The 26,834-nt window shown below is 40.8% G+C and overlaps 12 protein-coding genes across 12 annotated transcripts; 6 read left to right on the forward strand and 6 right to left on the reverse strand.

Annotated features, from left to right (window-relative positions):
• Nucleotides 1-81: 81 nt before the first annotated feature.
• Nucleotides 82-2,673, forward strand: PAS_chr3_0600 (Subunit of the Set3C deacetylase complex that interacts directly with the Set3C subunit; the record flags this gene model as incomplete). Its single annotated transcript, XM_002492781.1, has 1 exon — nt 82-2,673. One exon carries the CDS (start codon nt 82-84, stop codon nt 2,671-2,673), a length of 2,592 nt encoding a protein of 863 aa, XP_002492826.1.
• PAS_chr3_0601 (Hypothetical protein) lies at nt 2,651-3,664 on the reverse strand (the record flags this gene model as incomplete). The annotated part of the gene is made up of 1 exon (XM_002492782.1): nt 2,651-3,664. One exon carries the CDS (start codon nt 3,662-3,664, stop codon nt 2,651-2,653), a length of 1,014 nt encoding a protein of 337 aa, XP_002492827.1.
• A 329-nt stretch (nt 3,665-3,993) lies between these two features.
• Nucleotides 3,994-4,998, forward strand: PAS_chr3_0602 (Fatty acid elongase; the record flags this gene model as incomplete). The annotated part of the gene is made up of 1 exon (XM_002492783.1): nt 3,994-4,998. The coding sequence occupies one exon, from the start codon at nt 3,994-3,996 to the stop codon at nt 4,996-4,998; it is 1,005 nt and encodes a 334-aa protein (XP_002492828.1).
• Nucleotides 4,999-5,125: 127 nt separating this feature from the next.
• On the reverse strand, nt 5,126-6,232 carry PAS_chr3_0603 (Protein involved in rRNA processing; the record flags this gene model as incomplete). The annotated part of the gene is made up of 1 exon (XM_002492784.1): nt 5,126-6,232. The coding sequence occupies one exon, from the start codon at nt 6,230-6,232 to the stop codon at nt 5,126-5,128; it is 1,107 nt and encodes a 368-aa protein (XP_002492829.1).
• A 145-nt stretch (nt 6,233-6,377) lies between these two features.
• On the forward strand, nt 6,378-7,403 carry PAS_chr3_0604 (Putative ribokinase; the record flags this gene model as incomplete). Its single annotated transcript, XM_002492785.1, has 1 exon — nt 6,378-7,403. One exon carries the CDS (start codon nt 6,378-6,380, stop codon nt 7,401-7,403), a length of 1,026 nt encoding a protein of 341 aa, XP_002492830.1.
• A 111-nt stretch (nt 7,404-7,514) lies between these two features.
• Nucleotides 7,515-11,005, reverse strand: PAS_chr3_0605 (Ubiquitin carboxyl-terminal hydrolase; the record flags this gene model as incomplete). The annotated part of the gene is made up of 2 exons (XM_002492786.1): nt 7,515-7,522; nt 7,573-11,005. 2 exons carry the CDS (start codon nt 11,003-11,005, stop codon nt 7,515-7,517), a joined length of 3,441 nt encoding a protein of 1,146 aa, XP_002492831.1.
• A 254-nt stretch (nt 11,006-11,259) lies between these two features.
• Nucleotides 11,260-17,758, forward strand: PAS_chr3_0606 (uncharacterized protein; the record flags this gene model as incomplete). Its single annotated transcript, XM_002492787.1, has 2 exons — nt 11,260-13,222; nt 13,371-17,758. The coding sequence occupies 2 exons, from the start codon at nt 11,260-11,262 to the stop codon at nt 17,756-17,758; spliced, it is 6,351 nt and encodes a 2,116-aa protein (XP_002492832.1).
• A 7-nt stretch (nt 17,759-17,765) lies between these two features.
• On the reverse strand, nt 17,766-18,410 carry PAS_chr3_0607 (Hypothetical protein; the record flags this gene model as incomplete). The annotated part of the gene is made up of 1 exon (XM_002492788.1): nt 17,766-18,410. One exon carries the CDS (start codon nt 18,408-18,410, stop codon nt 17,766-17,768), a length of 645 nt encoding a protein of 214 aa, XP_002492833.1.
• A 547-nt stretch (nt 18,411-18,957) lies between these two features.
• Nucleotides 18,958-20,463, reverse strand: PAS_chr3_0608 (uncharacterized protein; the record flags this gene model as incomplete). The annotated part of the gene is made up of 1 exon (XM_002492789.1): nt 18,958-20,463. The coding sequence occupies one exon, from the start codon at nt 20,461-20,463 to the stop codon at nt 18,958-18,960; it is 1,506 nt and encodes a 501-aa protein (XP_002492834.1).
• Nucleotides 20,464-20,721: 258 nt separating this feature from the next.
• Nucleotides 20,722-21,993, forward strand: PAS_chr3_0609 (Beta (RNA 5'-triphosphatase) subunit of the mRNA capping enzyme; the record flags this gene model as incomplete). Its single annotated transcript, XM_002492790.1, has 1 exon — nt 20,722-21,993. One exon carries the CDS (start codon nt 20,722-20,724, stop codon nt 21,991-21,993), a length of 1,272 nt encoding a protein of 423 aa, XP_002492835.1.
• Nucleotides 21,994-22,077: 84 nt separating this feature from the next.
• PAS_chr3_0610 (Hypothetical protein) lies at nt 22,078-22,764 on the forward strand (the record flags this gene model as incomplete). The annotated part of the gene is made up of 1 exon (XM_002492791.1): nt 22,078-22,764. One exon carries the CDS (start codon nt 22,078-22,080, stop codon nt 22,762-22,764), a length of 687 nt encoding a protein of 228 aa, XP_002492836.1.
• Nucleotides 22,765-24,761: 1,997 nt separating this feature from the next.
• PAS_chr3_0612 (Karyopherin alpha homolog, forms a dimer with karyopherin beta Kap95p) lies at nt 24,762-26,408 on the reverse strand (the record flags this gene model as incomplete). Its single annotated transcript, XM_002492792.1, has 1 exon — nt 24,762-26,408. The coding sequence occupies one exon, from the start codon at nt 26,406-26,408 to the stop codon at nt 24,762-24,764; it is 1,647 nt and encodes a 548-aa protein (XP_002492837.1).
• Nucleotides 26,409-26,834: the final 426 nt, after the last annotated feature.

A 26,834-nucleotide genomic window follows, 5' to 3' on the forward strand; every position in this document is an offset into this window, starting at 1 on the left:
AGGAGAAGTTTTTTTATCCACTTCACGAGCACTCGTATTCTGCTATCAGTGGAGAACTCTTCAGATATCATTTCTTCTCATATGCCTCCGCTGGATTCCAACCGTGGGAACAACAACCCACCTCGTGATTACAGGCGAAAATATGAAAGTGAGCCAGTCAGTTCAAATGGGCCCAGAAAGCATTCTGGCTCTAGTTACGTAGAAAGGGATAGTCATGGCTACCACAGAGGAAGTGGGAGTAATGGATATTACCCCTCAAAGAAGGATTTCAGACCCACCAGCAACGGCTCAAGCCAAGGGTACTCTGGTTACAATAATGGTTACTACGGGTCATACAACAACAGATACAGGGAACCCTTACCAGAGAGGAGGTCTATTGGAGAGTCTTATAAACCCCGTTCTAATGATCGCATACCCAAGGACTCCAGATATAGACAACAACCGATGATAAGGGATTATCGTGATAGCAGGCCCTACTGGAACAACAGAGCCGGCTCTACTGAGAGAATATCTTCATCGGTGCCTTCGTCTTCTAGGTATTATAATGAGGATTCTGGATATGGTGCGTTGAAAAAGCCACAATCTTCTTACGCTGAAAGGAATAACAGGTCATCAGACAGTCCCAGTTATGGAGCTTACTCGGGCAAGTTGAACACATTAACAAACAAGAATTTGGAGTCACCCATATCCTCTGAAGTTTCTACACCAAGACTATCTACCCGTCCATCATTTGCAAGCGCTTCCGAACTTGAGACCAAAGAAGAATCGAAGGTTACTAGGAAAGAGGCGATAAAAGAGGAACAAGAAAAGACAGTGATACCCACAACCGAGGAAGAAACTGAAAAACCTTCTCTGGAGAAGGTTAGATCAACAGAGCATGCTAACGAGAAGTCACCTGTTTCCAAGGCTGTAGAAGAACCAGTAAAAATGGATGAAAAGGCAGAGATCGATAATCCTATTCTAGAGCAGGTTAAACTTGAGGTCAATCCGGATGTTAAACCTGATATCCCACAAACAGATACCACCAAAGAGGATCAATTAATAAAACCATCAGAGCACATTTGTCAGAAGACTTTGGACCAAATAGATATTACTCAGCCGACGGATACTACTTCTGCTCAAACAGAGACTCTCCAGCCCAAGGTTGATAGCATTACTTCCGAATTGAAAATCGACATCAAGATCGACAACACCAACATAAACAAAGAACCTGAAACACAGCCTGAAACACTTTACCGAATCCCCAAAATCGAGGGATGTATATTCCCAATGAACAAACTAGAAGATAAATTCTGGAGCTTACAAACAAGGCCCAAAGCCAAGGTCTTAGAGCATCAATGGTACTTGAATGATAAGAAAATTGAAAACTTTACAGAGTATCCCTTTTATATTGACAACTTGCTACTTCACATTAACGTACTCAGTCCAACTATCGAAAAGTTTCTACAAATTAAAGACAAATCAGTTCTGAAGAAAAGAGCTCGATTAACCGAGGAGTTCTTTTCAAGGGCAAGGCAATGGCGCCAAAGACGTCATAAGATGGACGAACAGCTTAATAAACTACATTCCAAAGAAGCTGCTCCTCCTATACAAAGAGAAGAAGAACCGGATACATCAAGAGAGCTGAAACCCTCGAGGAGATCCCGTCATGGAGATTTTGTTGGTACAGAGGCCGAATTCCAAGAGATTTTAGAAAGCCTGGAGAGAGAAAAAGAAAAAGATCCTTTGTATGTGGCTCAAAAAGGTGCTGCAGTCATACCTGAGATGATATTGGATCCAATTGAAAGAGAAACGTTACGGTTCATAAATACAAATAATCTGATAACAGATAAAGATCGTTGGGCCCAGAGAATAAAGACAGACCCAATTGATACTTTTACTGAGAAGGAGCATGAAATGTTTGTGGAAGCTTATATTCACCATCCTAAGAAGTTTGGACGTATATCTGCTGCTTTGGGTGGTTTGCGAACCCCAGAAGAATGTGTTTTACATTATTACCGAACAAAGAAAACTAAAACTAATTTCAAACAAGTATTGGCTAGTAGGAAAAAAGGAAGAGGCAAACCTCCTCGTCGAAATAAAGTTGTGCTTGAAAAGAAAGCAAAGACATTTCAAGAAGATAGTGATGTGAAGCTAACACCTGAACCCATGAAACGTAAAAGAATTTCATCATCTGCGTCGTTGAATGGTTCAGAGGTGAAGAAGCCTCGTGGCAACCGAGCACAAGAGCAAACAACCACTTCAGAAGAACTTCAAAGGAAGAAGCCACATTTATCAAGCTATTGGAGTGTTCAAGAAGTAAAGATGTTCAAGGTTTTGTTTGGAGAACACGGCGAGAAGTGGGATACGATATCGTCCATAATGAAAAGCAAATCTTCTACCATGGTGAAAAATTTCTATCAGAAAAAGATGAGAGAGGATACCAAGAAGGACGACGAATATCAAACTGTTACCGATAATTTGGAAACTATAGAGAATACGAAGACACCTGATCAAGTTGAAATAACTACTCCCAAGGTGGAGAGCCCAGAAAATGAAACTCCAACTTATGATTTGCCACACATCAGCACATTTTACACCGGCAACGTTGACCAAAAGAAGCAAGTGCAGGAAGCTGAAGAGACTATTCCACATTCAAAGGTACCTTCCATTATGAACTTATTAAACGATTGAACTTTAGCTGCCATGATTTAAGTTCATAATCTATGAGCAATATGTTATCCGAGAGGGGATTACTGTCTTTTCCGCATATTGAATCATCTTCGCTCGTTTGACAGGTGAGTTGCACATCGTTTTCGTCAAATGTGAAAAACAGTTTACGAGGTTGACTCCAATCTTCTTCAATACGAGGGAATAGGTCGCAGTTATTGAAGTACACTGTTTTTTTCCTTACAATTGCGACAACTCGCTTGATTACTGCAGTGGATGATCCGAACGGAGTTTGAGGTGTGATAGGACATTTGATCTTGATCTTTTTGGAAGAAGACAATCGTGGAGACAACCGGAATTCGTCTTGAATAAGGTCTTGTATAATAGTGGAATCATATGTTGAAGGTACTACAGCATCTTCATACATCTCTAATCTTCCAACAACGTATTGCTCTTTGTGAAAGAATCTACCATATTGGTATTTGGTACACGGGGATATTGTGGTTTCCACAATTTCTTTGGCTTCCAGAATTTCGTACTCTGTCTGCCTCCGAAACATGCAATACCTCAGGACTTTGTTCAATTCATCTTCGAAAAAGTCCCGCACCTCCTGAATACTTTGAAGATCCACGGGAGCGGAGCTTCCATCTGGCATAAACACGACACTGTCCTTGAACATCAATTGCTTTTCAAAAACAACTGGGCCATTATGGTTATTCAAGAGCCATTTCCAAATTTTACCTAGCTTGGTAGATTGAGAATTTACCTCAGTCAGCTCTTTGAGTGGAAGTACAGATCTTGCGAAAACATCATCTCCTAATAAAGATTTGATGTGGATCTTTTGATCTTCAGTCAAGATTATCGATTGGTGTGTTTGTGACGCAGTGTACTCTATCTGTGGTTTTTGTCCCGTAGCATTGAGACCAACGGTCTTATTATCTTGCGTTTCAGCCCCAACAAAAGCGGCACTCACAGACACTGCACAGATAAAAAGGACATGTTTGAGCACTCCCATTGTTTTTGACTCAGAAACTATTTGCTGCCAGCCTAAGATTTATTTTTCTGTGAGGCCTTTCCTTTATACTGTCGTAGATAGAATAGACCTCAGATAATGAAATAGCACTATTAGATAATCTGGATCTACCAAATCGGATTAACACACCTTTACACCACATATAGCTGCATGAATTTTTGAGTCCGCCTGCTCAAGCGCATGTGGAAAGGGAAGAACAGAACATTATCTACGTGGGACGTTTTCCGAAAATTTAATTATCGTGTTTTCCCCTCCCGACAACAACAACAAGCCAAGTACCATTCTTTCCTTTTAGTACACCAACTATCAAGATGTCCATTCTCTCATTTGATAAGCCCTTTGGCATCGAACTATGGCCCATTTTCGATACTTTTGCCTCTAAAGCCACCCACGGTGCTTTTGTTCCTTCCGAGTTTGAGTTTGTTGCTGGAAAACTGCCTTTATCCACTCTGGAACCAGTATTGTACAGCATTGCCGCGTACTACTTTATCGTCTTCGGTGGCTATTATTTTATTAAGAAGCTGGAGCTAAAGCCACTAGTTTTAAATGCGTTGTTTTCTGCTCACAACTTGTTTTTAACTACTGCTTCTTTGGTGCTGTTAACTTTGATGGTTGAACAGCTCGTTCCTATTATTTACCACCATGGACTTTTCTATGCTATTTGCAACACTAGGGCTTGGACTCAAGAGCTTGTCACTTTGTACTACCTGAATTACCTGATCAAGTTCGTAGAGTTTATTGACACATTCTTTTTGGTTGTCAAACAGAAAAAGCTGACATTTTTACACACTTACCACCACGGTGCTACTGCTTTGCTATGTTACACTCAGTTGGTTGGTGTCACTTCCATCTCTTGGGTCCCAATCTCCCTGAATCTGGGTGTCCACGTTGTCATGTACTGGTATTACTTTCTGGCTTCGAGAGGTATCCGTGTATGGTGGAAGGAATGGGTCACTAGATTTCAAATTATGCAATTTATTTTGGATCTTGGATTTGTTTATTTTGCCAGTTACCAAAAGTTTGCCTACACTTATTTCAAGGACGTTCTGCCATACTGTGGTGACTGTGCTGGAACCATGGTAGCCGCTGTGTCTGGTTGTGCCATTCTGTCGTCCTACTTGGTCCTTTTCATTGCCTTCTACATTGAAGTCTACAGAAAACAAGGTAAAAAGTCCAGATACGTTAAAAAGGTCAGAGGTGGTGTTGCTGCCAAGGTCAACGAGTATGTTCTTTTGGAAGACAAACAGTTGGCATCCGGTGCTTCCTCTCGTTCCAGCTCCCCTGTGACCAGAAATTTGCGCTCTCGCAAGGCCTGATTGTGCTGGCCTAAGGACAAAATTTTTAACGATCAAGAATATGAACTAAGAGAAAAGACGAGCAGTGAGGAGGAAGATAACAGAAAAAAGAATACCCCAAATATTTATGATTCAACCTTTGCATTTATTATATACTAGATAGGTGTAATGAACGCTGATGTGCTAAATCTATCGATTTTTTGATAAAGTCTTTGGTTATGCGAGATCCATTTCCTCCAGCCTTTGAACCCCCGTGGATGGTAAGTGAAGTTAACTTATCTCCCGCTACCACCACATGCACGAGGGATGTAGATGCGCTCTCTTCTGATTCGCCTTCTATATCAGCCAGTAGAATTTCTTGGGACTTCTCTCCATCTGGAATCGTGACCAGTCCGAAAGTTGAAGAATAACCTATTTTTTTCTCTTCGAGCTTAATCGGATAATTCAAAACCGGATCGCAAATCAACTGAGATCTTTCAATTGTAGCGTTAGCCCCTGACCGAGACTTAACTGTTCTGGAACTTGTGGTGTCTTCGTCTAGGAATGTATATGGTAGCTTGGTATTTTTCAGAGCCTTTATTAACGCTGTCCAACATATGTCAAAGGGAGGTCCAGTACGCGAGAACACTTGCAAATTAGCGTATAGAACGAATGAGTATTGTTTATCTTCGAAGGGTATTGTTTCTGCTGTGTTTCCATCTGCCATCACCTGATCATTATCGTCATTAGTACCATCTGTTTGTGGACCGTTGCGTGGAAATATGACTTCAACTTTATCATCACTCGTTCGATGTTTATATCCATACCTGATCTTTAGCGCTGATTTGCGAATAATGCCTGAGCTTTTGAGTGTTTCATATAACTTTTGAGCTATAATCATCTCTTCATCGGTGCATGCACCCGATCTACCTCTTGCAATCTCCACCAATGGATATACAGTAGCAAACGGATTAGAAGACGTAGTGGCCTGATCCAAAATATCGTCATCAGATACTATTCCTCCTGTTATGGCGCATATTACTGTGGTCTTACCGACCTTGACCACCGAAGAACCGAGAACGGATGACTTGGTAGGATTTGACTCGTCATATCTTCCAAACCCTTTATTATTAACTTGAACGCTTCTGAACTCTTCGTACTTTCTCAGATTCGGCCTGATCCCCTCTTTCAAATTTCTTTCCAGGTAGATATCAGGCGCAATTCTGGAAAAAACATTGGGGGTAAACTGGATGAATTCTGGTTGTTCTTCCTCCATTCTTGAGTGCTAGAAATAATTTTCGTTCCTAACAAACTCGCATTTATGATTTAACTTCTACTCGTCCTAGTAGGAAAGTTCGCGCAAACAAGGTACAATATTTCACACCACTTCTAATCTCTCTCACTAACTGATTACCGTTAGAATGTCGAATTCCATCACAATTATAGGTTCGCTGAACTACGATATGGTTACATACACTTACGTTTTGCCAGAGGCTGGACAGACTGTGTTGTCAAATCACTTTGAGTGTCACTACGGAGGAAAAGGACTCAACCAAGCCATATCAGCGGGAAAGCTTTTGGCGCCAGATTCTCAGACAATTGTGAGAATGGTAGGCAAAATTGGCAATGATAGTTTCGGTAAAGAACTGAAGCAGTACCTAGAGGATAATAGAGTGTCCGCCAGTCATGTTTCAACCGAGAAGGATGTATGTACTGGAATTGCCACGATTATTGTTGAGCAGGAGTCTGGAGAAAATAGAATTCTTTGCACTCCAGGAGCCAATGGAAAACTAATTCTTACTGACAATGAGCTTGAAACCGTTTTTGAAGACGAAAAAGACCGAGACTATCCTGGTTTTGTTATTCTTCAAAATGAGCAACCCGATCCTGTTAGCTGTATCAGCTGGATAAAAAGTCATAGGCCAAACCTCATCATTACTTACAACCCGTCCCCATTCAACGAGGAGATTTTGCTGGACAAAAGGATTTGGAGTTGTGTGAACGTTCTTGTTGTTAACGAGGGTGAAGCCCTGACTTGTGTAAAACAATTGAACTCGTTTTCCGTCAGCGAGATCAAGGATAAGATCAACTCAAATTTAGTACATGGATACACAATTCTTGCAAAAGAATTAAACAGAGTATTGAACCCAGAATCGGGATATAGTTTAGTTGTGATAACTCTTGGATCCCAAGGCTCAGTGTACGCAACCGATATTGAGAGCCAGTACATCCCTTCCCTCCAAGTTGAACCTTCCAAGATCGTAGACACCACAGGTGCTGGAGATACTTTCCTCGGAGCGTTGGTAGTGAAATTGGCACAGAAAGAACCAATTGAGGAGGCTATAAGATTTGCTACCGCAGCATCATCTTTGACCGTTCAGAGACGGGGAGCGGCTGAATCGATTCCCCAATATGAAGACGTGATATCGTTGTTGGAAAGTCATTGATTTTCAGGTGAACCACAAGAGCTGTCGTTATTATTATTGGGCACTCCAACGGAAGAGCTGTAAGAAGAGCACCTATCGTCATCAGAAATTGGCGACCCCAAAATAGAGTCATCAGCATACTCTAAAACAGGAGAATTTTGAAGGTCTTTGGAATCCAAGTATTGCTTACGACGACTCATTAACAAATTGTTTTGTTGTTTCTTCCTCCTTTTAGCCCCATTTGCTGAAGATACCATTGATGAGGGCTCATTTTGGTCTTTCTCTACCTGATTGATCGACTGACTAGATTCTGCGTCTGCCTCAACGTTGCCAGCATTTTCTAATTCTCTATCGGAATCACATTCCAGTTGTTGTTCATCCAGAGTACTCTCAACTGCCTCGCTAACCTGCACTTGTTGACATTTCTCTTCATAAGCGGTTATAGCATCCTGCATTTCTTTTAATTTGACATAATCTCTAAGGATTTCATTCTCCATTTCTCTATGAACCTCTTCCTGTTCTCTCACTTGTGTCATCATCTGACGAAGGTATTCCCCTCCTAATGGAGTTGAAGACCTTCTTCTGTAAAACAATAGATATGCTGATCCTTTAATAGCCTGCTCAGGTTCTGCAGCTGATACTCTCGCATCATCAAAATAGTACCATTTATGGTCAATATGATTCTTAACGTATGAAGTGTAGTGGCCACCTCCCAATCCCCCAAAATGATTATCAACAGCAAATAAATCATAAATTTCATCACCAGTCTCTGGGTTCACCACATATTCTGACATATCCAATGCTTCAATGGGGAAATCCACTACAGCGTCAATTTTATCACTAAAGCTACGCTGATTTTCAAATCTCTTGAGGTGGATCGTTAGGATATCTGGTGTTTTCCAGATTTCAATAGTCTTGGTGGCTTGCCTGTGATCTTTACAATTTGGACAATACCATAGATCGTTTTCGCCTAATAATTCTGGTTTGGAAAATATGTCTAAACATTCTTGTAAGGCTATGTTCTTGTTCAATTTCTCTTCAATTAGCTTCTTATTTTGAATAAGTTCTTCGTTTGGAATTACTTCCGGAGTTTCCCAAGTTTGAGTACCACTTTTATCGTCATCATCTCCTAAACCAACAAAAAACTTGCCAAAGGAATCTTGCTCCCACTCGCAGACTAAGGCTTGCCTTGTTTTTATCAAAGGCTCAAAAGCATTTGACTCTGTATTAGTAGCAACCTCAGAACAGGGAGGTGAAACGGGAGCTGAATTTTTTGACTCTTCAAACATACCGCCCATCATAGATTCATCATTGGACTCGTCTTGTTGCGTATCTAAGTTGTTGTCGTTTTCGTCGACCTCTTCAACGTTGACATTAACACTTTCCGAGTCATCTTCATCTGCAAGTTCTTCCTCAGCCTCAAATTTTTTATACGTGTAAAAAGCTCTTTTCTTTTCACACAATTTGTCAAGCAAAATAGGTAGGTTGCCAAAGCTGTTATTGGTTTGTGGAAGCCACAAGCTATCGTCTTCATTCTCATCTATATCAATGTGCCTGGCACCAAGGTTATACCTTGGTTTGAACTCCCTGCTTGAATCGAACAGTTTGATATTAAAAGCAAAATCTCCAGAGATCTTAGGATTGGCAAACGATATGTCCGAAGTGCAATCAACATCGGATAAAGAGTTATCCTCGTTGGGTGAATCATTTTGGTATTTCTTGTTTAACGTGGGAAAATCAGCGAGCTTGTGTATTTCCTTACTCTCCTGCTTGATTTGGTCGAAGTAATTAAGCGTTGATAACTGGTCATATTTTCTCTCCAATTTGTCTCTGATAGATCCAAAGGAAAATGATTCATCCTCGGAAATTGTGATAAGAAATGGAAGGCCAAAAGGCTTTGCATAGCGGCCACCATCATCAGAAAGAGTGTTAAAGACTGGAACCACCAAGTCTCCTGGCTTATGCTTTACTTGATAAAATACTGTCTTATCACCTGAAGAGATTAAGTCACTGATTGGAAGATAATTCAGATCTGGATCATTGGCCTCAAAGTTCTTATAAAATTGACTGTTAAATATATCAGCACCAATTAGGTCGTTGATTGGGACTTGCAGCTTGGATGAAACGTAATTTTTCAGATGATCGAAAGTAGATGACTTATCCAGTTCAACATCCAACGCCTTGGGGTAACCTGTCTCTGGAAAAAATATAATTTGATGATACCACTTCTTATCTACAGGAAGAGGTAGTGTGAGATCATTGAATGGGTCAAATGTAATACTAATTTTTTGGCATACTGGACATACCAAAGTGGATTTGTATAATCCAACGAATAAGTCTGTAATTATGGAGTCATTTCTCATTTTGTGTTGACTCCAGCAGTCTTCAGCAAGTTGTCGGACAGCTTCTTTATCTTGGACTAGGTGGTCTTTCAATTCTGGCTTATCCAAATAAGGTTTCTTTAAAATTCTGTTCAGATCTTCGTGTAATCCATCGAGAAGGAATGCGAGCAGTTCTTGAGAATCTTGCTGATGATAGCCTAAAAACATTGAGTTGAACCGACCCAGCGTGAGCTTGAAGTCCTTAGGAGTTGCATAGGTAACAATTTGCTTCTTTGGACCTAGGGTTGTATGAATCAAGCTTCCAAATGCAATTGCCAAGCGCCCTCCGTTACCCAATGGGTTATCGACGTTGATCTCCTCTTTGTAAAAATCATAGAGAAAATAATTCGAAAGTTCAGGTATATGCATCAAACATTGAAGTGCTGAATTCATATAACATGTGTTACCCAAATTGGTTAACCCCACTAAACCGGTACTCAATTTTGCAGGTTTACAGGTTATGTCGGACGGCCATTCTGAATCTTTCTTCAGCTTATATTCCACAACAAGATGACAACTGTTCAGTCCGGCTTCTTCTAAAGTCTTGTCAAAGTCTTCTATTTTCTCTACTAGTAGCTTTTTGAATTTGATCTTCTCAAAGGAGGACACCGTAATTGTCAAGGGTAGATTGGAGATATTAGGATCGTCTACCAACCACAAACGAGAGTGATAGAACTCGGTGTTGAATCTTTCTGTGGCATGATATTTGAGATCACGTATAGTGGAGTATCTTGATAGGATGAAGTTGTTGATGTCCAGGGAGTTGCGCTCGTTATCCATCAAATGCAAACGGAAATAGCAAGGATACACTTCTAATTCCAACTCTCCGTCTTTACGGGCTATCACTATCCTCTGAATTGGTTGAAGACCAGAGAACAACCCGTACCAAGAGACCAACTGTTGAAAGACTGTGTAAGGGAGGATCTCATACTCCACAAAATCTTCGCCGTCAGGCTTCTTTACTAACCCATTAGCATCTAGCAATTCGGCAATATTAATGATCCCAATTTTGAGAAAGATTTCGTTGTCGGTTGGATCATAAGTGAACGTGAAAAACCTTTGATACCAATCTTTAGGCACTAAGCAAAAAACGTCACCTTCTTTCATCGTGTAAGTGTCCAACATCTTCTGCACAACTTGACGTTGCAATATTATACTTTCATATTGAGATTTTTGAGCTCCGGAATTAAGATCCGAGTCTGTCTCATCAATATTTCTCTCCTGTGAGACACCCGTACTCATCAAAGGTTTAATTGCCTAATCTATAGCCTCTTGTTCAATAACAGTAGAGAGATGACGGAAGAAAATAGACAGGAAAGCAGATGTCAGATGGACGTAAAATACCTGGAGGGGGGAATTTTTTCCCCTATCTCCACTCAGCGGCTCCTCCCGCGTTATTCGGCTTAGCAATAGGGAGAATTATCTATCAGCCTTCAAACTAAACGAACCGCTGCCTAAAGGGTACAAACTTTGTTACCTTGCAAGAGTCTTCACACATGAGTTGGTGTGACCAATTGGCAGATATAATAGATCGAAAACGAGATCAAGATGCTTTCCATGTTGCGCAATTGATTATCAAAAGTGCTCAATTCGAAGAAAACAGGCTATTAACTCTCCTGGTTTTATATAGAAGGAGTGTTTCACAGGTGGAAGAGCTGGCTGAGAGTTTGGACACGCTTGCTTTAAGCGACTCTAACGTATTACCCAATATCAATGACGATTCAAATTCAGGCGCCACCTGTTTGTCTAGAGAGCAGGCCTCTTTATTTGCTGTATTACTCCATTTGATACTGATCCAAGATTGGACGGGCGATGATGCTAGGTTTCCGACCATGATCCTACAATATACTTACAATCTGATGCATAACTATCCAATCAACAAAGTGCTCATTTGCTCGGAGTCTTTGAATCGGCAATTCAGGAGGGCCAGGAGGGATGATATTCCTAGTCACTTACTGGATGATTGTCTAATAGAGTCGACAGATTCGGATATTGACATGAAGTGGGTGTCTCAATATCATAAAGATGTTATTTTCTCCAACAAAGACTCTTCTCTATTACTGAAATATCTGAAACGGGACCAGTTACCTCAGCTGGTACTCCCTATGGAATCTCAGATTAGCGTCAATGAGCTTTCCCTTGAGAATCCAAATCATGGATTTACTTTTCAAGCTTGGATATCTATATCAGATGGAAGAACTAACATAACCTCTATTTTAGGAGCAGAATCCATCTCCTTATTTCAAATAAGCACAGCGGACAGAGAATTATTTCAGATTGGACTAGTTGGAGAAAGACTATTTATCAAACCGAGAAACGATGACGATTGTATTTTTGAATCTTTCGTTTTTGAACTCAACAAATTGTACCACATAACCATAGTAAATCAAGGCGACAATAAGGGTCGCCCTACCAAAGCGGAGTTATATGTCGATGGTGATTTTGCCCAGACTATTTACATTCCGAACCTTTTCCATCATCCACCAGACAGTTTTCAATTAACTATCTCAAACATTGAAACTTTTAGAACGATCAGCCTTTCAAGCCTTCTGCTGATAAATAATGTTCAACCTTATGAATGGATCCAATTATCTTATTGGCTTGGTCCCAAGTATGCTGGATTTTTCCAAGATAGACAGGTGACCAAACTGCTTTCACTCCGTAACAGGGCATTTTTCGAAATCAAACTTAGGAAATATTACAACCAAGATAGGCTGAAAGTTACCAAACTACACGAGAATGGCTCTAAGAAAACAAATAATTTAATTCACTTGGCGACAAAAAGAGGTCTTTTCAAGTTACCTCCTAATTCCATCATTTTAGCTATACACTCAACTACGATTTTCAAAGTTGGAGACAGAATGTTTGCGCCAAAAACTTGCTCAACCAATCAACTCACTGATGGTGATATACCCGATGAAAACTGGACTTTGAGTTCAAATGGTGCTTGCTTGCTCTATCAACCTTCATCTATTCACAAGCTTGTATATGCAGTAGGGGGAGGGCTCATGCTGCTAAGGTTTGTCGAGTCTTCCAGCACAGAAGAGCAGCTGATTTATAATCTCAGCATCCTTTTTGAAATTCTAGAGAGTAGCTGGCTTTATAACTACGAGTTCACCATTAAGAATGGGTATGATATTCTTGCTACAATTTTGAAAACGAAAAGAAATATGATTGGCATTAAAACTTTGGATTCAGTGCTTCATTTTGTGGGCTACGATCACCAATCTCCCTTCAAATCGATTTTAGTCAACGTGCAGGCGTACAAAAGTCTTATCGTTGACTTTGAGATTTGGAAATCATCCAAGAATAATAACGAATCGTTCAAGTTTCTTCTCTTTCAATTCACCGTTTTCGGACAAGACAGCAAGTACCACGACTTCAATATCAAACAACTTTCCAAAATGAAGATAATCAAACGATTTATCCAGGCCTTGAAATTTGGCTCATTTGAATCCAGTATACTTCCAATTCTTCACAATTCGTTATTAGTGCTAATAAAAGCCAATCCCGCCGCTGATATTTTGGAGGGCCTTGTCCCTTTACGTTGTTTATTCTTTGAATAACAATTTGAGTTCTTCTCAAAAATTGATTCAAAGAAGCGCAGGTGCTTGTGTCTTAGATGCACTAACAACCGTTGTATGCGATACATCAACGTCAGCAACGTCCCTTGATCCTCCCCTATTCTACAGAAGAGTAGTCAAATCTTTAAGTGTGAAATGGGCATTGTTAATTTTAACAGATGAAGAAATTAAAGTTTCAATAAATGCATTGAAAATTCTAATAAGATTATTTACTATGCTTCGAGTCACACAGTATGAGAAGTTTATCTCTCATGCCGGATTAGATATCCTGACCTCTTTTTTACAATCAAAGTCTTATGACAATGAGCTTATTTCTACGATATTCTGTGGAACATTTGGGTTTCCTCAAACACGAGACTTTGGAAGTAATCTAAGAGACATCGTCAACAATTTAGCTCCTAAAGGAACCAAGCTTCGCATTTCAATGCCGGAATTCTTGTTTCTTCTTGCAAATTTATTCAAAGCATCTGCTATCAAAACAATTGAAACCCTTTCAAGAGATTTATCTGCATCTACATCCATGCAATCACTCAATTTCTTAGCCTTTGCCAATTCATTCATTTATATGATAGTTACAACATACGGGAAACCGTCATCTTTGGAATCTTTCTTTCTAAATGATAAAAAATGGCTGGCGATGCTGTTGAACATACTTTTGCTTTTTGAGCTGTCTACCGAATTCAAAGCAATACCAGAAATGGATGAGATAAGAATCTCTATTGAGAAGCTGCTGAGTGAAATATTTATTAAGAAAATTTTTGACAAAAAGGCGACTGCCTTTTCTTCTTTCATGGGTTCTGTTACTGCTGATTCTAGAACATTTACTATTGTCCATGCTTTTATTTTTCCGCACGTTCTTGAACACTTGGAGGAATTTTGCATCTATTTACAAGAATTAACCACCAAACCATCATCTACTTTGACCAATGTGTTTAGGTTTTACGAGAGCTGCTTAAATGAAGAAAGGTTTAGCAAATGGACAGGACCTCAAGCTATAACCTTTATTGAAAGTAGTTCAAACTATCTTGAAATCTTCAGACTGCATTGCGATGATAAAGGGAGGTGGAAAAATGATCTACAAAACATCGGTGATTCTTTGTGCTCTCTGCTGATCAGAGAACTTCTACAGGCTACAGTTTCTTTGATGGAATCTAATAACCAAGACTCCCAGTCAAACATAAAAAGAATTGCAACAAACTTCATTTTTCACCAAGAGTTATATCTACTCAAGACCATGCTGGATAATGAAAAACTGGCAACATTCTGTGTTATCCTTTTCAAGAATATTTTCATCAACGACCCTGAAATAAGCAATCTCTGTATCAACTGTTTGAAAACTTGCTTTTTGGTTAGGCAACCAGACTTCGAACATATCGCTGAGCTAATTGCCGATGATGCAGGCGTCGTCATTCATTTTTTCACTGGCATGCTTAGTATCACTGACGACGAACTGAGATCTGAAGCTTCTGTTCCATCTGTACGGACGGCATTTTTGAAGAATTTCACCCTTAAAATGAATATTTTGAAACATCTAAACAATTCGACTCCAGATAGCACGTCCACTCTACTTAAATTGGTTGATAAAAGTGTCCTTCAAAAGCGGTCTGCTGTTGAATCTTTCAAATCAGAATGCAGTTACTGGACAAAAATTATAGTTTCGTCAGAATTGGCTAAGTATCATCGACATAATCAAGATCATAGAGATGATGTTCTTTACTACATTAACATGTACAATAAGTTAAAGATAAGAACGTCTGTTTCCTTAAAAGTTGGTAACATAAAGCCTGTAATGATGCTGGATTTGTCAGAAGGGATGGATAGAATGAGAAAACGTATCTTACCTGACTATAATTCATTGGCAAAGAAGCTGAACACAGATTATGCCAAAACATCGGGTGATGACAAGACAGAATTAGTTAAAGAAGATACGCCTGATATCAAAAACTTTGATGATACTGATAGTATTTCAAGTCAAGATGGGGAAACTTTTGAATTTGTTGAAGAACCTGGTGATATTGAAGCGCAACAGGAGGATAAGAACCGAAAAGTATTACGAAGTTTAAATCCAGGAGACAAAGTGAACGCAATATGGAATGTTTGCCAGGTCCATGGTCTAGAAGCGACAGAATCGGTAATGATCCTTGGTGCCTCTCATATATATCTCATTGAAAACTATTACCACTCTCCCAAGGGAGAGATTATTGATATCGAAGATGCTGACCTAGAAGATAGAGACCCATACATGCAACTTTTAACAGGTCAAAAACGTCCTGATAATTTTGAGAAGGACCTCAAGTCACATTCAACTACCAACTGGAAACTCAACATATTAGCTTCGGTGTCTAAGAGACAATTCCTATTCCGAGATGTTGGTTTGGAATTATTTTTTGCCGATGGGAGTAGCTTTCTGATAACATGTATTTCCCCTTCGGTGAGGGACTACATCCACTTCAAGCTAAAAGGTTACACAACTCAATTGCTCGATCAAGACTTGAGTCAAGCTTTTAGTTTAGCAGCTACAAGCACTGCCCACTTAGATAATAACTCGTTTACCTTCAAGCTTACAAGTGCTTTTAGTGGTACCAATCTGAACAATTTAACAATTACCAAGAAGTGGCGAAGGGGAGAGATTTCTAATTTTTATTATCTCATGATAGTTAACACGTTAGCGGGCAGGACATATAAAGACCTGACTCAGTATCCTGTATTCCCGTGGGTGTTGTCCGATTATACGAGCGATACACTAGACTTGGATGATCCCAAGGTTTATCGAGACCTAACAAAGCCTATGGGTGCTCAGACTGAAAAGCGATTGAACTTGTTCAAAGAAAGATATGAGGCTCTGCAAAGTTTGGAAGATTCAAATGCCCCACCCTTTCATTACGGTACTCACTATTCCTCTTCAATGATAGTAACATCTTTTTTGATTCGGCTAGAACCTTTTGTTCAATCCTATTTACTACTTCAAGGTGGAAAGTTTGATCATGCCGATCGGATGTTTTATTCCATCAATAAAGCTTGGAATTCTTCTTCAGCGGATAATACTTCGGATGTGAGAGAGCTAATTCCTGAGTTTTTCTACTTGCCTGAATTTTTAATGAACTCAAACAAATTTGATCTTGGAACTTTGCAAAGTGGGAGTAAGGTCGATAACGTTGAATTACCTCCTTGGGCCAAAGGAGATCCAAAACTATTCATCGAAAAAAATAGAGAAGCATTAGAAAGTCCATACGTATCTGCGCACTTGCATGAATGGATTGATCTTGTGTTTGGTTTCAAGCAAAGAGGAAAGCCCGCAGTCGAAGCTTTTAACGTTTTCCATCATCTCAGTTACTCTGGAGCGGTAGATCTAGATAAAATTGAAGAAGAGGTTGAGAAGAAGGCTATGACCGGTATAATCCATAACTTTGGCCAAACGCCACTACAAGTATTTACAAAACCTCATCCACCAAGAGACTTACGTGAAAACATTCACATTAGCAGAGCCGACTTGGAAGCATTGGACAATGGTTTGGTTAGCCAGTTAAAGCGAATAAAGCCCATCAAATGCATTGTAAAGACGAATCTCCAAAATAGTAGGAAGTTCATAGGATACCCTACTTCAGTCTGCAGCGATAGATTGCATTATGTTATGCCACTTCCACGAAATGGATCTCTATTGATCAATGAAGAGATTGTTGAGGGGTTACAGAACGACTCAATAACCTGCTTAGTGATGGTTGGTGACTCCAGTATCGCAGTTGGAGATGTGAGTGGTGTGATACATATTTGGAAGATTGTTTCAACTGATTTTTCGAAAACTCTAGAACCATTAGAGCTGAAAGAAGTTCTTAGAGGCCATGAAAGCGCAATAAAAGATCTTAAAGTCTCCCAGATTTTTAACACTCTTATAAGCCTAGACGAGGAGGGGAATTGTTTTATGTGGGACTTGCTCAAGTTTGAATATATGAGATCAATATGTGAGGAGCTTCCCGTATCCCTAATTGATATTGATAACCATGCCGGCTTTGTGGGTTGTTTGTCGGGAAATGAGCTGCTACTATACACAATCAATGGTGAGTCAATTTCAAGTAGCCTCATAGGAAGCGGAAACGTTGGAAGTATATCCTTTGCTCGCAGGAATGACGATCTATTCAACTTAGAGGGGCAAATCAACCACGAGTACTGGATTCCTGGTTGCGTACTTGCCGTTGGATTCGTTTCTGAGGCCAAATTATACGGACTATTCCATACAGAGAATAGATATGACATAAGGCTATTGAAAACCATTAGCATGGATGAAGCAAATAAAATATGCTGTATTCGGTTTGGACTTTCAAGTGAGTATAAAGAGAATACTAGACTTCATACTAAGCCCAAACTGCTATGTGGTGATGACGAAGGCCGACTTTTTGTTGTCGAACAAATCTAAATTTTGGTTACTTCCTTTTTCGAATCGGCTTTTGGGAGCTTCCCCTTGCAGTAGTCGTTGACTCATTGCTGTTGGAACTAATACTCCTGTTTGCATCTTCTGGTGATTCCGGTTTTGGTTGGACAGTCTCCTCCAAGATTCGCTTGGTAAAGCCAGGATCAAAGTAATTCATCACATGAGGGAACAACCCTATTGCGGCTGTAACCAAGACTCCTAGGGCCATCAGCGGGTTCTGCTGAGCCCATATAATCCAACTATTATTAGCTAGTATACCACCACTGGATATTTCAATGTATTTTCTGGCAACCACGTTTTCAAAGGGGACGAATAGGGGCAACTCGACCAACGAGCCTGACTCAGTCCAATTCTGATTCGTAACGTATTTGTGGGCAGTGATGTTCTCATTTGTAACTTCAACGCGATACCGATCATTTTTTAGAGCGTAATCTTGCAATTGCAGACTAAGTTTGTAGGTTCCGGTCGGAGGATCTGAAATGGAAAATGACCCGTCATGGAGAATTCTGGTTGTGATAGTTACGTTCGGGCTATAGAGCTCAACTTTTGTTCTAGAAGAATCGACATCATCTATTTCAATTCTCCCGCTAAGTTGATGGGCAAAAGCTGCTGGTAAAAGCAACCACAAAAACAACATTGGGGAACGGAAATCTATATGAGTAAAATGGGATAGTTTAAGTACTATTGAAACCGTTGGTGGGTTCCACTATATTACGTAATCAAAAGGGAAACAGTACAGACGAAAATTCGACGAAGGAAACAGTCGATGATGTACAGAAATATTTGCTTGGTCGTTCAACACTGGGGTAATTCGTTTTGCTGGATTGAAACAACAGGCCCAGTACTATCTCATTTTTCATAAACTAATACGCCTTACAGAGAGACCTGCTTCATATAAACCAGTCCCGACACCCCAACACCACAAAGATCTTTATATAAGACCAGCATCGTTCCAATTTTTTTCCTCTCTTTGTTGTATTCAGGTTACGTATTATTGTAGGGTGTTGATGACGTTTTTAGATCGCCACTCTCTACAACTTAACCGAGAAAAAATAGGCCTCCTAGCTGGAGCTTTCATCTAGGTACTGAAGATTTGACGCTATGAATCACTGCTACCATTGGTGAAGGATTTCCTTACCAGGACGCATACATTAATGTAATATTAAGGTGCTATGTAACGTAGATTAAAATCCTCCAGAGTTTGTGTATGCCATTGGTTTTATGTCGGGATGAGGAACCTCTTTGAAAGTCTTGAAATCTATTCTGTACTCTTTCTTTTCATCTGATGTCAAGTTGACGACTGCACCTAGATTACCTTGAGTGTCACAGTAGTTAGGAGCACTAAACACGGTAATTAATTTACCGTCATGTTCTTCCTCATAACCACCCATTCTGACTTCATGTGATCTGATGATAGCTTTCAGATTGTTGCTCCTACAGAATCTGTAAGTGATGTCAGGTCCAAATTGAATTCCAACACCTCTTTTAGATGGCGAACGTCCAGGCATAACCTGAGGGTCTGTCCATAGTAGTTCCATTTCCACTCCTTCATTTGGTGGCTGTCTATTAGGGACCCTTTTAATGTTTCTTATGTCCTGAAGGGTCTTCTTGTCATCGCTGAATAGTCCTCCATGCATTACCAGATACTCTTGACCTATCAAAGTAGCATAAGGCAAGGAGTTGAAGGCTTCAGAAAAACAGGTGAAAAGGCGTTCACCGTACTTATATTTACACTCGTCTTCAAATCCATAGACTTTGTTCATACTGTTGGTTTCATGGTTACCTCGGTTCAAGTAGAAAAACTTGGGGTATAAAAGTTTGAGTGTGAAAAGAAGGAATGCGACTTCACAAGACCAACTTCCTCTGTCGACAAAATCTCCATTGAATAGATAAACATGATTAGGACCGACATTACCGAAGGACTCGAATATGTTCAAAACATCGTAAAACTGACCATGGGTATCTCCACATATTGTGATTGTCTTCACAGTGTCTGGTAGTGCTTCTTCTTGGCTATTATTTCTGTCAAATCCAAACTCTACCAAAGAATGTTCATTCTTGAAAACTTCATTAGCGGCAGCTACTATTGCAAATGCGTGTTTCTTTGGAAGCTTTTTACCATTCTTGAATCTTTGAATCATTTGCTTGAGATATTCTTGGGTAATATTAACGGACAAGTTTCTGTCTTGTCCCTTGCCTGTAACTTCGATCTCCAAAGGAGCTCCATCATAATCATTTTCCAACTGTATTGCGTTGAAATCCAATTCTTGAATGACTGACTCTTTCTCGTCTACAGCAATAGCCTTTTCAAAAGCTATTCTCTTGATAATCTGATCAATCTCTGCAGCCAACTTTTTCGAGTTAGGATCATTTGGCACCTTACTGAGCACCATCTTCACGTCAAGTTTGGCCTTCCTGTAGTCCAGAATAGCAAACGTCGCCACTGCTCTTCGATAGTAAGCTTTAAGATAAGATGGATCCAGTTCTATGGCACTTGTAGCATCAGCAATAGCCAAACCATAATTTTCCAACTTGATTTGGGCCTGGGCTCGATTGGAATAATAGATTGGATTTGGCTTCAGACTGATGGCTTCGGTATAAAACTCGACGGCCTTTTCGAAATGGTTTTGCTTGAGCTCTTGGTTTCCCTTATCTTTCAAGGCATCTGCTTTGCTTTTCAAGTCAGTCATTGCGTTTTTTGAATTTGCAACAGTAGAATACAGCACGGAATGGAGATGAAAAAGGGAAAAGAAAAGAGAGAATCTGGAGAAACCAAAAAAAAGCTTCGAGAAGTTTTCTTGGGGACAGATATCACTGTATTGTCTCAACGCAGATTCTGGCGCGTGAGAGTACTTTTGCGCGAATACTATCTGATGGAGATGGGAGTGTGCGAAAACGATTTGCTTCGATAATTCTTCACTTGAAGTATAAGCTGCTGGGTTGTTGATATGAACTTGGTAGATTTGGATAATCCAGCCGATGGATTATCTGAGCAGCCGAGAGAGAGGACTGAAAGTGTGATCTCGACGAAATCGCGAGTTTCAGTGACTGATCTGATCAATCCAACTAAGAGTTCAGAGCTTCCTGCACTGAAATCAAGGAATAGCGTTCTTGATCTCTGCAACCCAAAAGACGTGGACATAAGCAGTAGCTCCACTCCAGATTTATCTAGAAGAGTTTCTGAAACGTCAAACGGAGAGATCACAGTAGCAAAACCCAAAGTAACGGAAGCAATCCAGAATGCCAACTCCGATACTTCGAACTACACAAAAAAATCGAAACCAAGAAGATATAAAGTCAAACCGGTCTGGGCCAGAGACTTTGTCCCCAAAGTCAATTTAAAAGTTCAAAACGAAAGGCGGACTCAAGATAACCATTCCAAGGCTTTCTCCAATTTGGTTAATAATGGTCCTACCACCTCAAGTTCCCGGTTTTCAACTTTCACTGGTGTGATACCTTATGACGATTTAACGAGATCAGTAACTACCTGGTTATATGCTAATTTGAATAGTCTTTCTGAAAAGCATCCCAATCTTGAGGATATCTTGGAGTTGGAAATCAAGGTGGGAGAGGTTGTCAGCAAGGCAACAGATAAAAGAATACAATTACCAGTAATCACAGAGACAACATTGAACAATAATTTTTTCTTGCAAGAGTGCTACTTTAATATTAATTTGGAACCAGTTGATCATCAAAGTGTGGAGGACTTTTTCAAACAACTCCTCAAGGAGAGCAAAGTAACAGCCTTACGAACCGATACTATTGATCGGTTCTTTTCGCATACAGGAGCTAGAGGCAAAAAGACTCGTTTAAGAGTAACACAGGACACAACGACAAAACGCGGTGATATCGTTATTGAAAAGGACAAGAAATCAAGCTTAGTGATACATCTTCCGAAATGCAGATACGATCTGAAACTGACCATCGCACTGGAACTGCCACAGAATATACCGAAAGACGAGTTGATACCTGAAGGATCATTTTCTAGGAGGAAACACAGGACCAGCTATATTCATAAACCCTCCGCAACTCAAGTTGATTTGACCAAAGTCTATGAGGGAACCTCGAAACAAGAGAATTTTGAAATGGAGCTTGAAATTGATTCTAAACAATTATTAGACGCTTTTAAAGGTATTGGAGGAAATAATGATTATGAATCATTAATAGGAACATTTCTTGATAATGCGAAGATTTTGATGAGAGAGTTGTCCAAAAAGTAAATTGGAATCCTGGGGTTGATTGATATAGCGAAAAAGTAATTTAATGATTTTCTCTTCTTTACTCTCTTGGACATCGTCTGAAAAATGATCTTTTTATGGTGGCTGCTGGGAGTTATCCATCTTGTGAACGCTAATACTGAGACGTTATTGGTATATGCTGATCCTGCGTATGAAGTATATGATTATGGGGATCTGAATTCTCATGAAAGGACGACAATTCCATGTTCCCTAAACTTGAGCCAAGTTTATGGAGGTGACGTCTACTTGCACCGTCCTGGAAACCCTTGTCCAATTGAGTTGCATAATTCTTGGACTCTTCCGCCAATCAAGACGATACATCGGTTAAACGTTGAAAAGGGGTCAACTTATTTTGTTTCTCTTTGCTGGAGTGCAATTTTTCCTGTTGATTTTAGTCTTAGCTATGTGGTGGAAAAGAGCGAGGCATCCAACGATAATGACATACGACAAAACTTCACAGTGGACACCCCAATTGAAGAGTTGCAAGGAGCGATTCCTGGGATATATCTCATTGTTGAGGCCAAACCTAACTTCTTTGCCCTGAGAAACTCTAACTTTAAACAATATCTCGATGAGATACAGTATCAAATCAACGTGGAGCAATGTATTCTTGTGCCTGGATTGACCGAAAGAATACTCAAACTAGCGGGTAAGATTATGCTAGTTGCAGTGATAGCATTGTTTATAGCGACCAAGATGAGTCTATGGTTAAAGCAGCTGGCCTTAACTCCAGCGAAGATCAAATTGCGTTAAATGTGCCTTCCCAATGCAAATCCAAAAGTGAAACTGAAACTCACAATGATGACTCCTGCACAACTCAAATGAAAGGCCATATCCGACGAGCTAGGCTGTTCAGGGTCCTTCCTGAACGGATAAGGGGGGAATTGAACCATGTCTTCTTGTTCACTGTCTGTTAATGGGTTAGACAAGGAGCCTTCAGTTGTTGGAATTGGACTATGTTCCCCGCTGTCAAGAATATCAGCAGTTGCAACGGATGACAGGTCCACCCAAGAGTGACCTAGCAGATGCTGTGGATGGTGGTAGGCATACTGCAATTTGTCAGTAAACGTCATACTAGGTGTAGGAAGAATACAAGTGAAAACAATGCAAGGAAAAAAATATTTACAATACAAGAGAAGTCGGTGCTTATCACTCTGTTCACATTAAAAAGGCTTGCTAATCTACAATGATATCTTATAAAGCCATGAGCGCAGCACCGCCGACGAGTCCAACTAGTCCCCATTGAGCAGAGGCAACTTGACCACCATTCAAATAAAGTGTGGTTGTTGTAGGGTCAGGAGTGTTATCGAATCTACCCCAAGTACGAGTGGTGGTAGTTTCGGAAGTTGTGCTAGGCGTGGTCTTATCAAACCTTCCCCAAACATGAGTGCCGCTAGAAGTAGTCGTCACGCTGGGTGTAGTCTTATCGAACCTACCCCACGTTGTTGTTGTGGAGAGAGTTCGTGTGGTGGTCGTCGGTGTGGTTTTATCAAATCGACCCCATTGATGCGTCCCCGAGGAAGTTGTTGTTGAAGAAGGCGTAGTCTTGTCGAATCTACCCCAGGTACTGGTGCTAGTAGAGCCAGAACTTCCCACAGTATTGTAGTAGTAAGAGTAAGGTGTAGTCTTGTCAAATCTTCCCCAGGGTGTAAAGATGGACACCGACATGTCGGTTATGGTAATTGTGACTACATGGGCATCGGTGGCTGTTGAATCGGCGGTCGGAGTGACGGTGTTGATTGCAAACAAGCTCACCAAGAAACTGGCAAATTGCATCTTGTGTTGTTTGATGTTTTAAGTCAGAATTCGGTGGAAACTTAAGGGTCCGCATAATAAATAATACAGAAAAAAAAAGAAAGCAACCAGAAAGGGAAATAAAGTTCAAAAAATTCTAAGTGTTAACAGGAATATATTAATGAGTCTATGGTATCTCTCTACAAGACCATCAGTAAACCGAGGCCAGCAGCACCAACTAAACCGAACTGGGCACCAACCGAGGCAGCCAAACCTTCATAACTGGAAGTGGTAGTGTTGGAGTGGTTAGAGCTGTTCGAACCGTTAATAACAACTTCTCTGTGAACAACACCGTCGTACGAGAATATGGTGGTAGTGGTAGGATCTGGAGTTTTGTTAAATCTTCCCCATCTGTGAGTACCTGAAGAAGTGGAAGTTGTAGAAGGAGAAGTCTTGTCGAATCTTCCCCATCTGTGAGTCTCAGTGGAAGCGGTGGTCACAGTTGTGGTGACAACGTGAGCATCGGTAGCCTCGTCCTGAGCAACAATGGACACAGCATTTAGGGCAACAAAGCCAGCAAACGCAGTGGAAAACTTCATTCTTGATGTTGTAGTAGAAGGAAGGAAATTAAAGTTGATGGTATTTTTTTTGTAGCGGCCAGTTTGCCTTGAAATTCTGCCCGGAAGAAACGAGACACGAGCATCCAATCCGGCTCGCTTCGGAGACTTAAATGGCGCGGATTTGCCTTGGGTGGCACAGTTATTGGTTGCGGAAATGGGAAGGTCGTGTCCTCAAGTGCGTTATTTTGGAACTGCTTTCTCGATTGGGTTTGTTTTGTTCCCAATTAGGTTAGAATTAGGCAATCCATGTGCGAAATGCCGAGGTGGTAAAGAGGTCGATGGCGGTTGTCTCGTTAAGTAAGTTAGTTGGATGATATATATATATTACATATTACGTAAGAATGGGATGGCAGGTATGGGGATCAATTTGAGAGGAGGAGCGTTTGGTCACTTAGACTAGTTAAAGTTAAAGCTTTGCTGTTGCGATGGATCAGCGGAATTTACTCCAAATGTAAAAGCGTCACCAGAGGCTTCTGGCTGTAACCCAGTATCCTCCAAGTCACCATCATCCTCACCAAAATACTGCTCGATCATCTGGTATGCCTTCTTATAGATCTTCTCATTCTCGTTATTTTGACAGTCAAAGATTTTCTCCATGCCACCAGCTTCTTCAATATACATAGCATTCTCGTTGTAGGGAGCTCCACGAGCTTCCTTATCCAACTCTCCCATCTTCAAAATGTTCTCCAGGGCATCAAGTGTGACTTCGATAATTTTGTTGTCTGCTACAGCGAGCAGATCACACAATGGTTTGATACACCCCTGGCTAACAAGGTATCGGATCTGATCAGGGCGAACAAGCCCTCCGGAAGATGCATTAGAAATAGCCCAGCATGCTTCCTTTTTTGTTTTGTAATCGGCAGTGACCAAGAGACGAATAATCTGTGGGATCAAGTTGCAATCAATGACTGCTTGGATCTGATCTGGGTTTCCTGCAGTAATGTTGGAAATAGTCCAGCATGCTTCCTTCTTTATAGTCTCCTTTGGAGAGTCTAGTAGTGGTAACAGTGCAGGCAATACACCAGCGTTGATCACTACTTGGGTTTGTAGGTCGTTACCAGTGACGATGTTACCAACAGCACGAAGCGCTGGAGTTTGTACATCTGTAGATTCATGGCCTAACAACTCAACCAATCTTCTAGGAATACGAGCGTCAACAACTGCCTGGATGGCATCTGAAGACCCATCCGATAGATATGAAATGGCCCAACAAGCGTCAATCAAGGTTTCAATATCAGTGGAATAGATCAACTTGGCCAGTGTAGGAAGTGCTGCAGAAACAACGTTCCAGTCAGGTTGTGGTTTCTTACCACGACATAAATTGGACAATGTCCAAGTCGCCGTGCGAATCAAAGAAATCTTTGAGGAATTGAATAGCTCGAGTACAGGACCCATGACGTTACAGCTCAGCACGTAATCTCTGAAGGCAGATGAATCACCAGAAACATTACCCAAAGCCCAAATGGCTTGCTCACGTACTTCAATGGAAGGAGATTTGAGCAGTTGAACAAACAATGGAACTGCGCCAGCCTCAATGACAACCTTAGTTTGGTCGGAGGAACCCGAAGCAATGTTAGTCAAAGCCCATGCAGCCTCCAATTGTAGAATTTCCTGTTGATCTTTCATGAATTCAACTAGTCTTGGGACTACTCCACTCTGGATCACAAGTTCGATGGGAGGATTATACTCGCGCGATAAAATCTGTCGAAACTTCATGGTTGCCTCCACCTGACTCTCCATGTCGTTTGAGTTAATCTTCTCCATCATACGAGGCAGCTCTTTCTGTAGCTCCAAATAAAACTGGTTGTCCTCCACATTAATTTCATCTTCGTTCTCGGAGTCATCTTCTTGTGGGACGGATCCTTCTCCAGGATTCACAAGAAAACGTCTCTTGGCTAGGGTTTCATCTCTCTTGGCCTTACGAAGCTCAACTTGTTGGGTTTCACGACGCCTTCTTAGCTCATCTTGCTGGAACCGTCCCTTGTTCTTGAAGTTGGTTCTTCTGTACTCGGGAACAAATCTAGAAGTGGTATCTGAGTCCATTTGGTGGCGTTTTAAAGAAGGAGAAGAAGCCTAAGCGCGAGGAGAGGTCTAGTTATTTTTTTTTGTGATTGGGGTTGCGTGGAAGACAATCTATCGCGAAGGGATTATACCTTGCCCTTAGGTTGACGTGCTGGAAGGATATCTTTGACTCATGTAGGCGGGGACATTCTCGTTTTGTTACGATATACATGGGTCAGCTAGAAGAACCTGATACCAAATTGAGTGATGGCATTACTAAATCCGAAATGTCATACCAAAACAAGGAAGCCCCAGGTGGGAGGCCTGTGGTTTTTTGGCAGCAACTTTTCACCTCCAGGTAAACATCACCTGCGCAGGCTATCCGTCTTTCACTGTCGTTAGGTGGATATGACGTAACCAATTTTGCGCGCCAGGTCTGCCCTATAAACACGTTCAAGACCTCCAGTA

Source organism: Komagataella phaffii, chromosome 3 (genome assembly GCF_000027005.1).
Source record: "Komagataella phaffii GS115 chromosome 3, complete sequence".
NCBI lineage: Eukaryota > Fungi > Ascomycota > Pichiomycetes > Pichiales > Pichiaceae > Komagataella > Komagataella phaffii.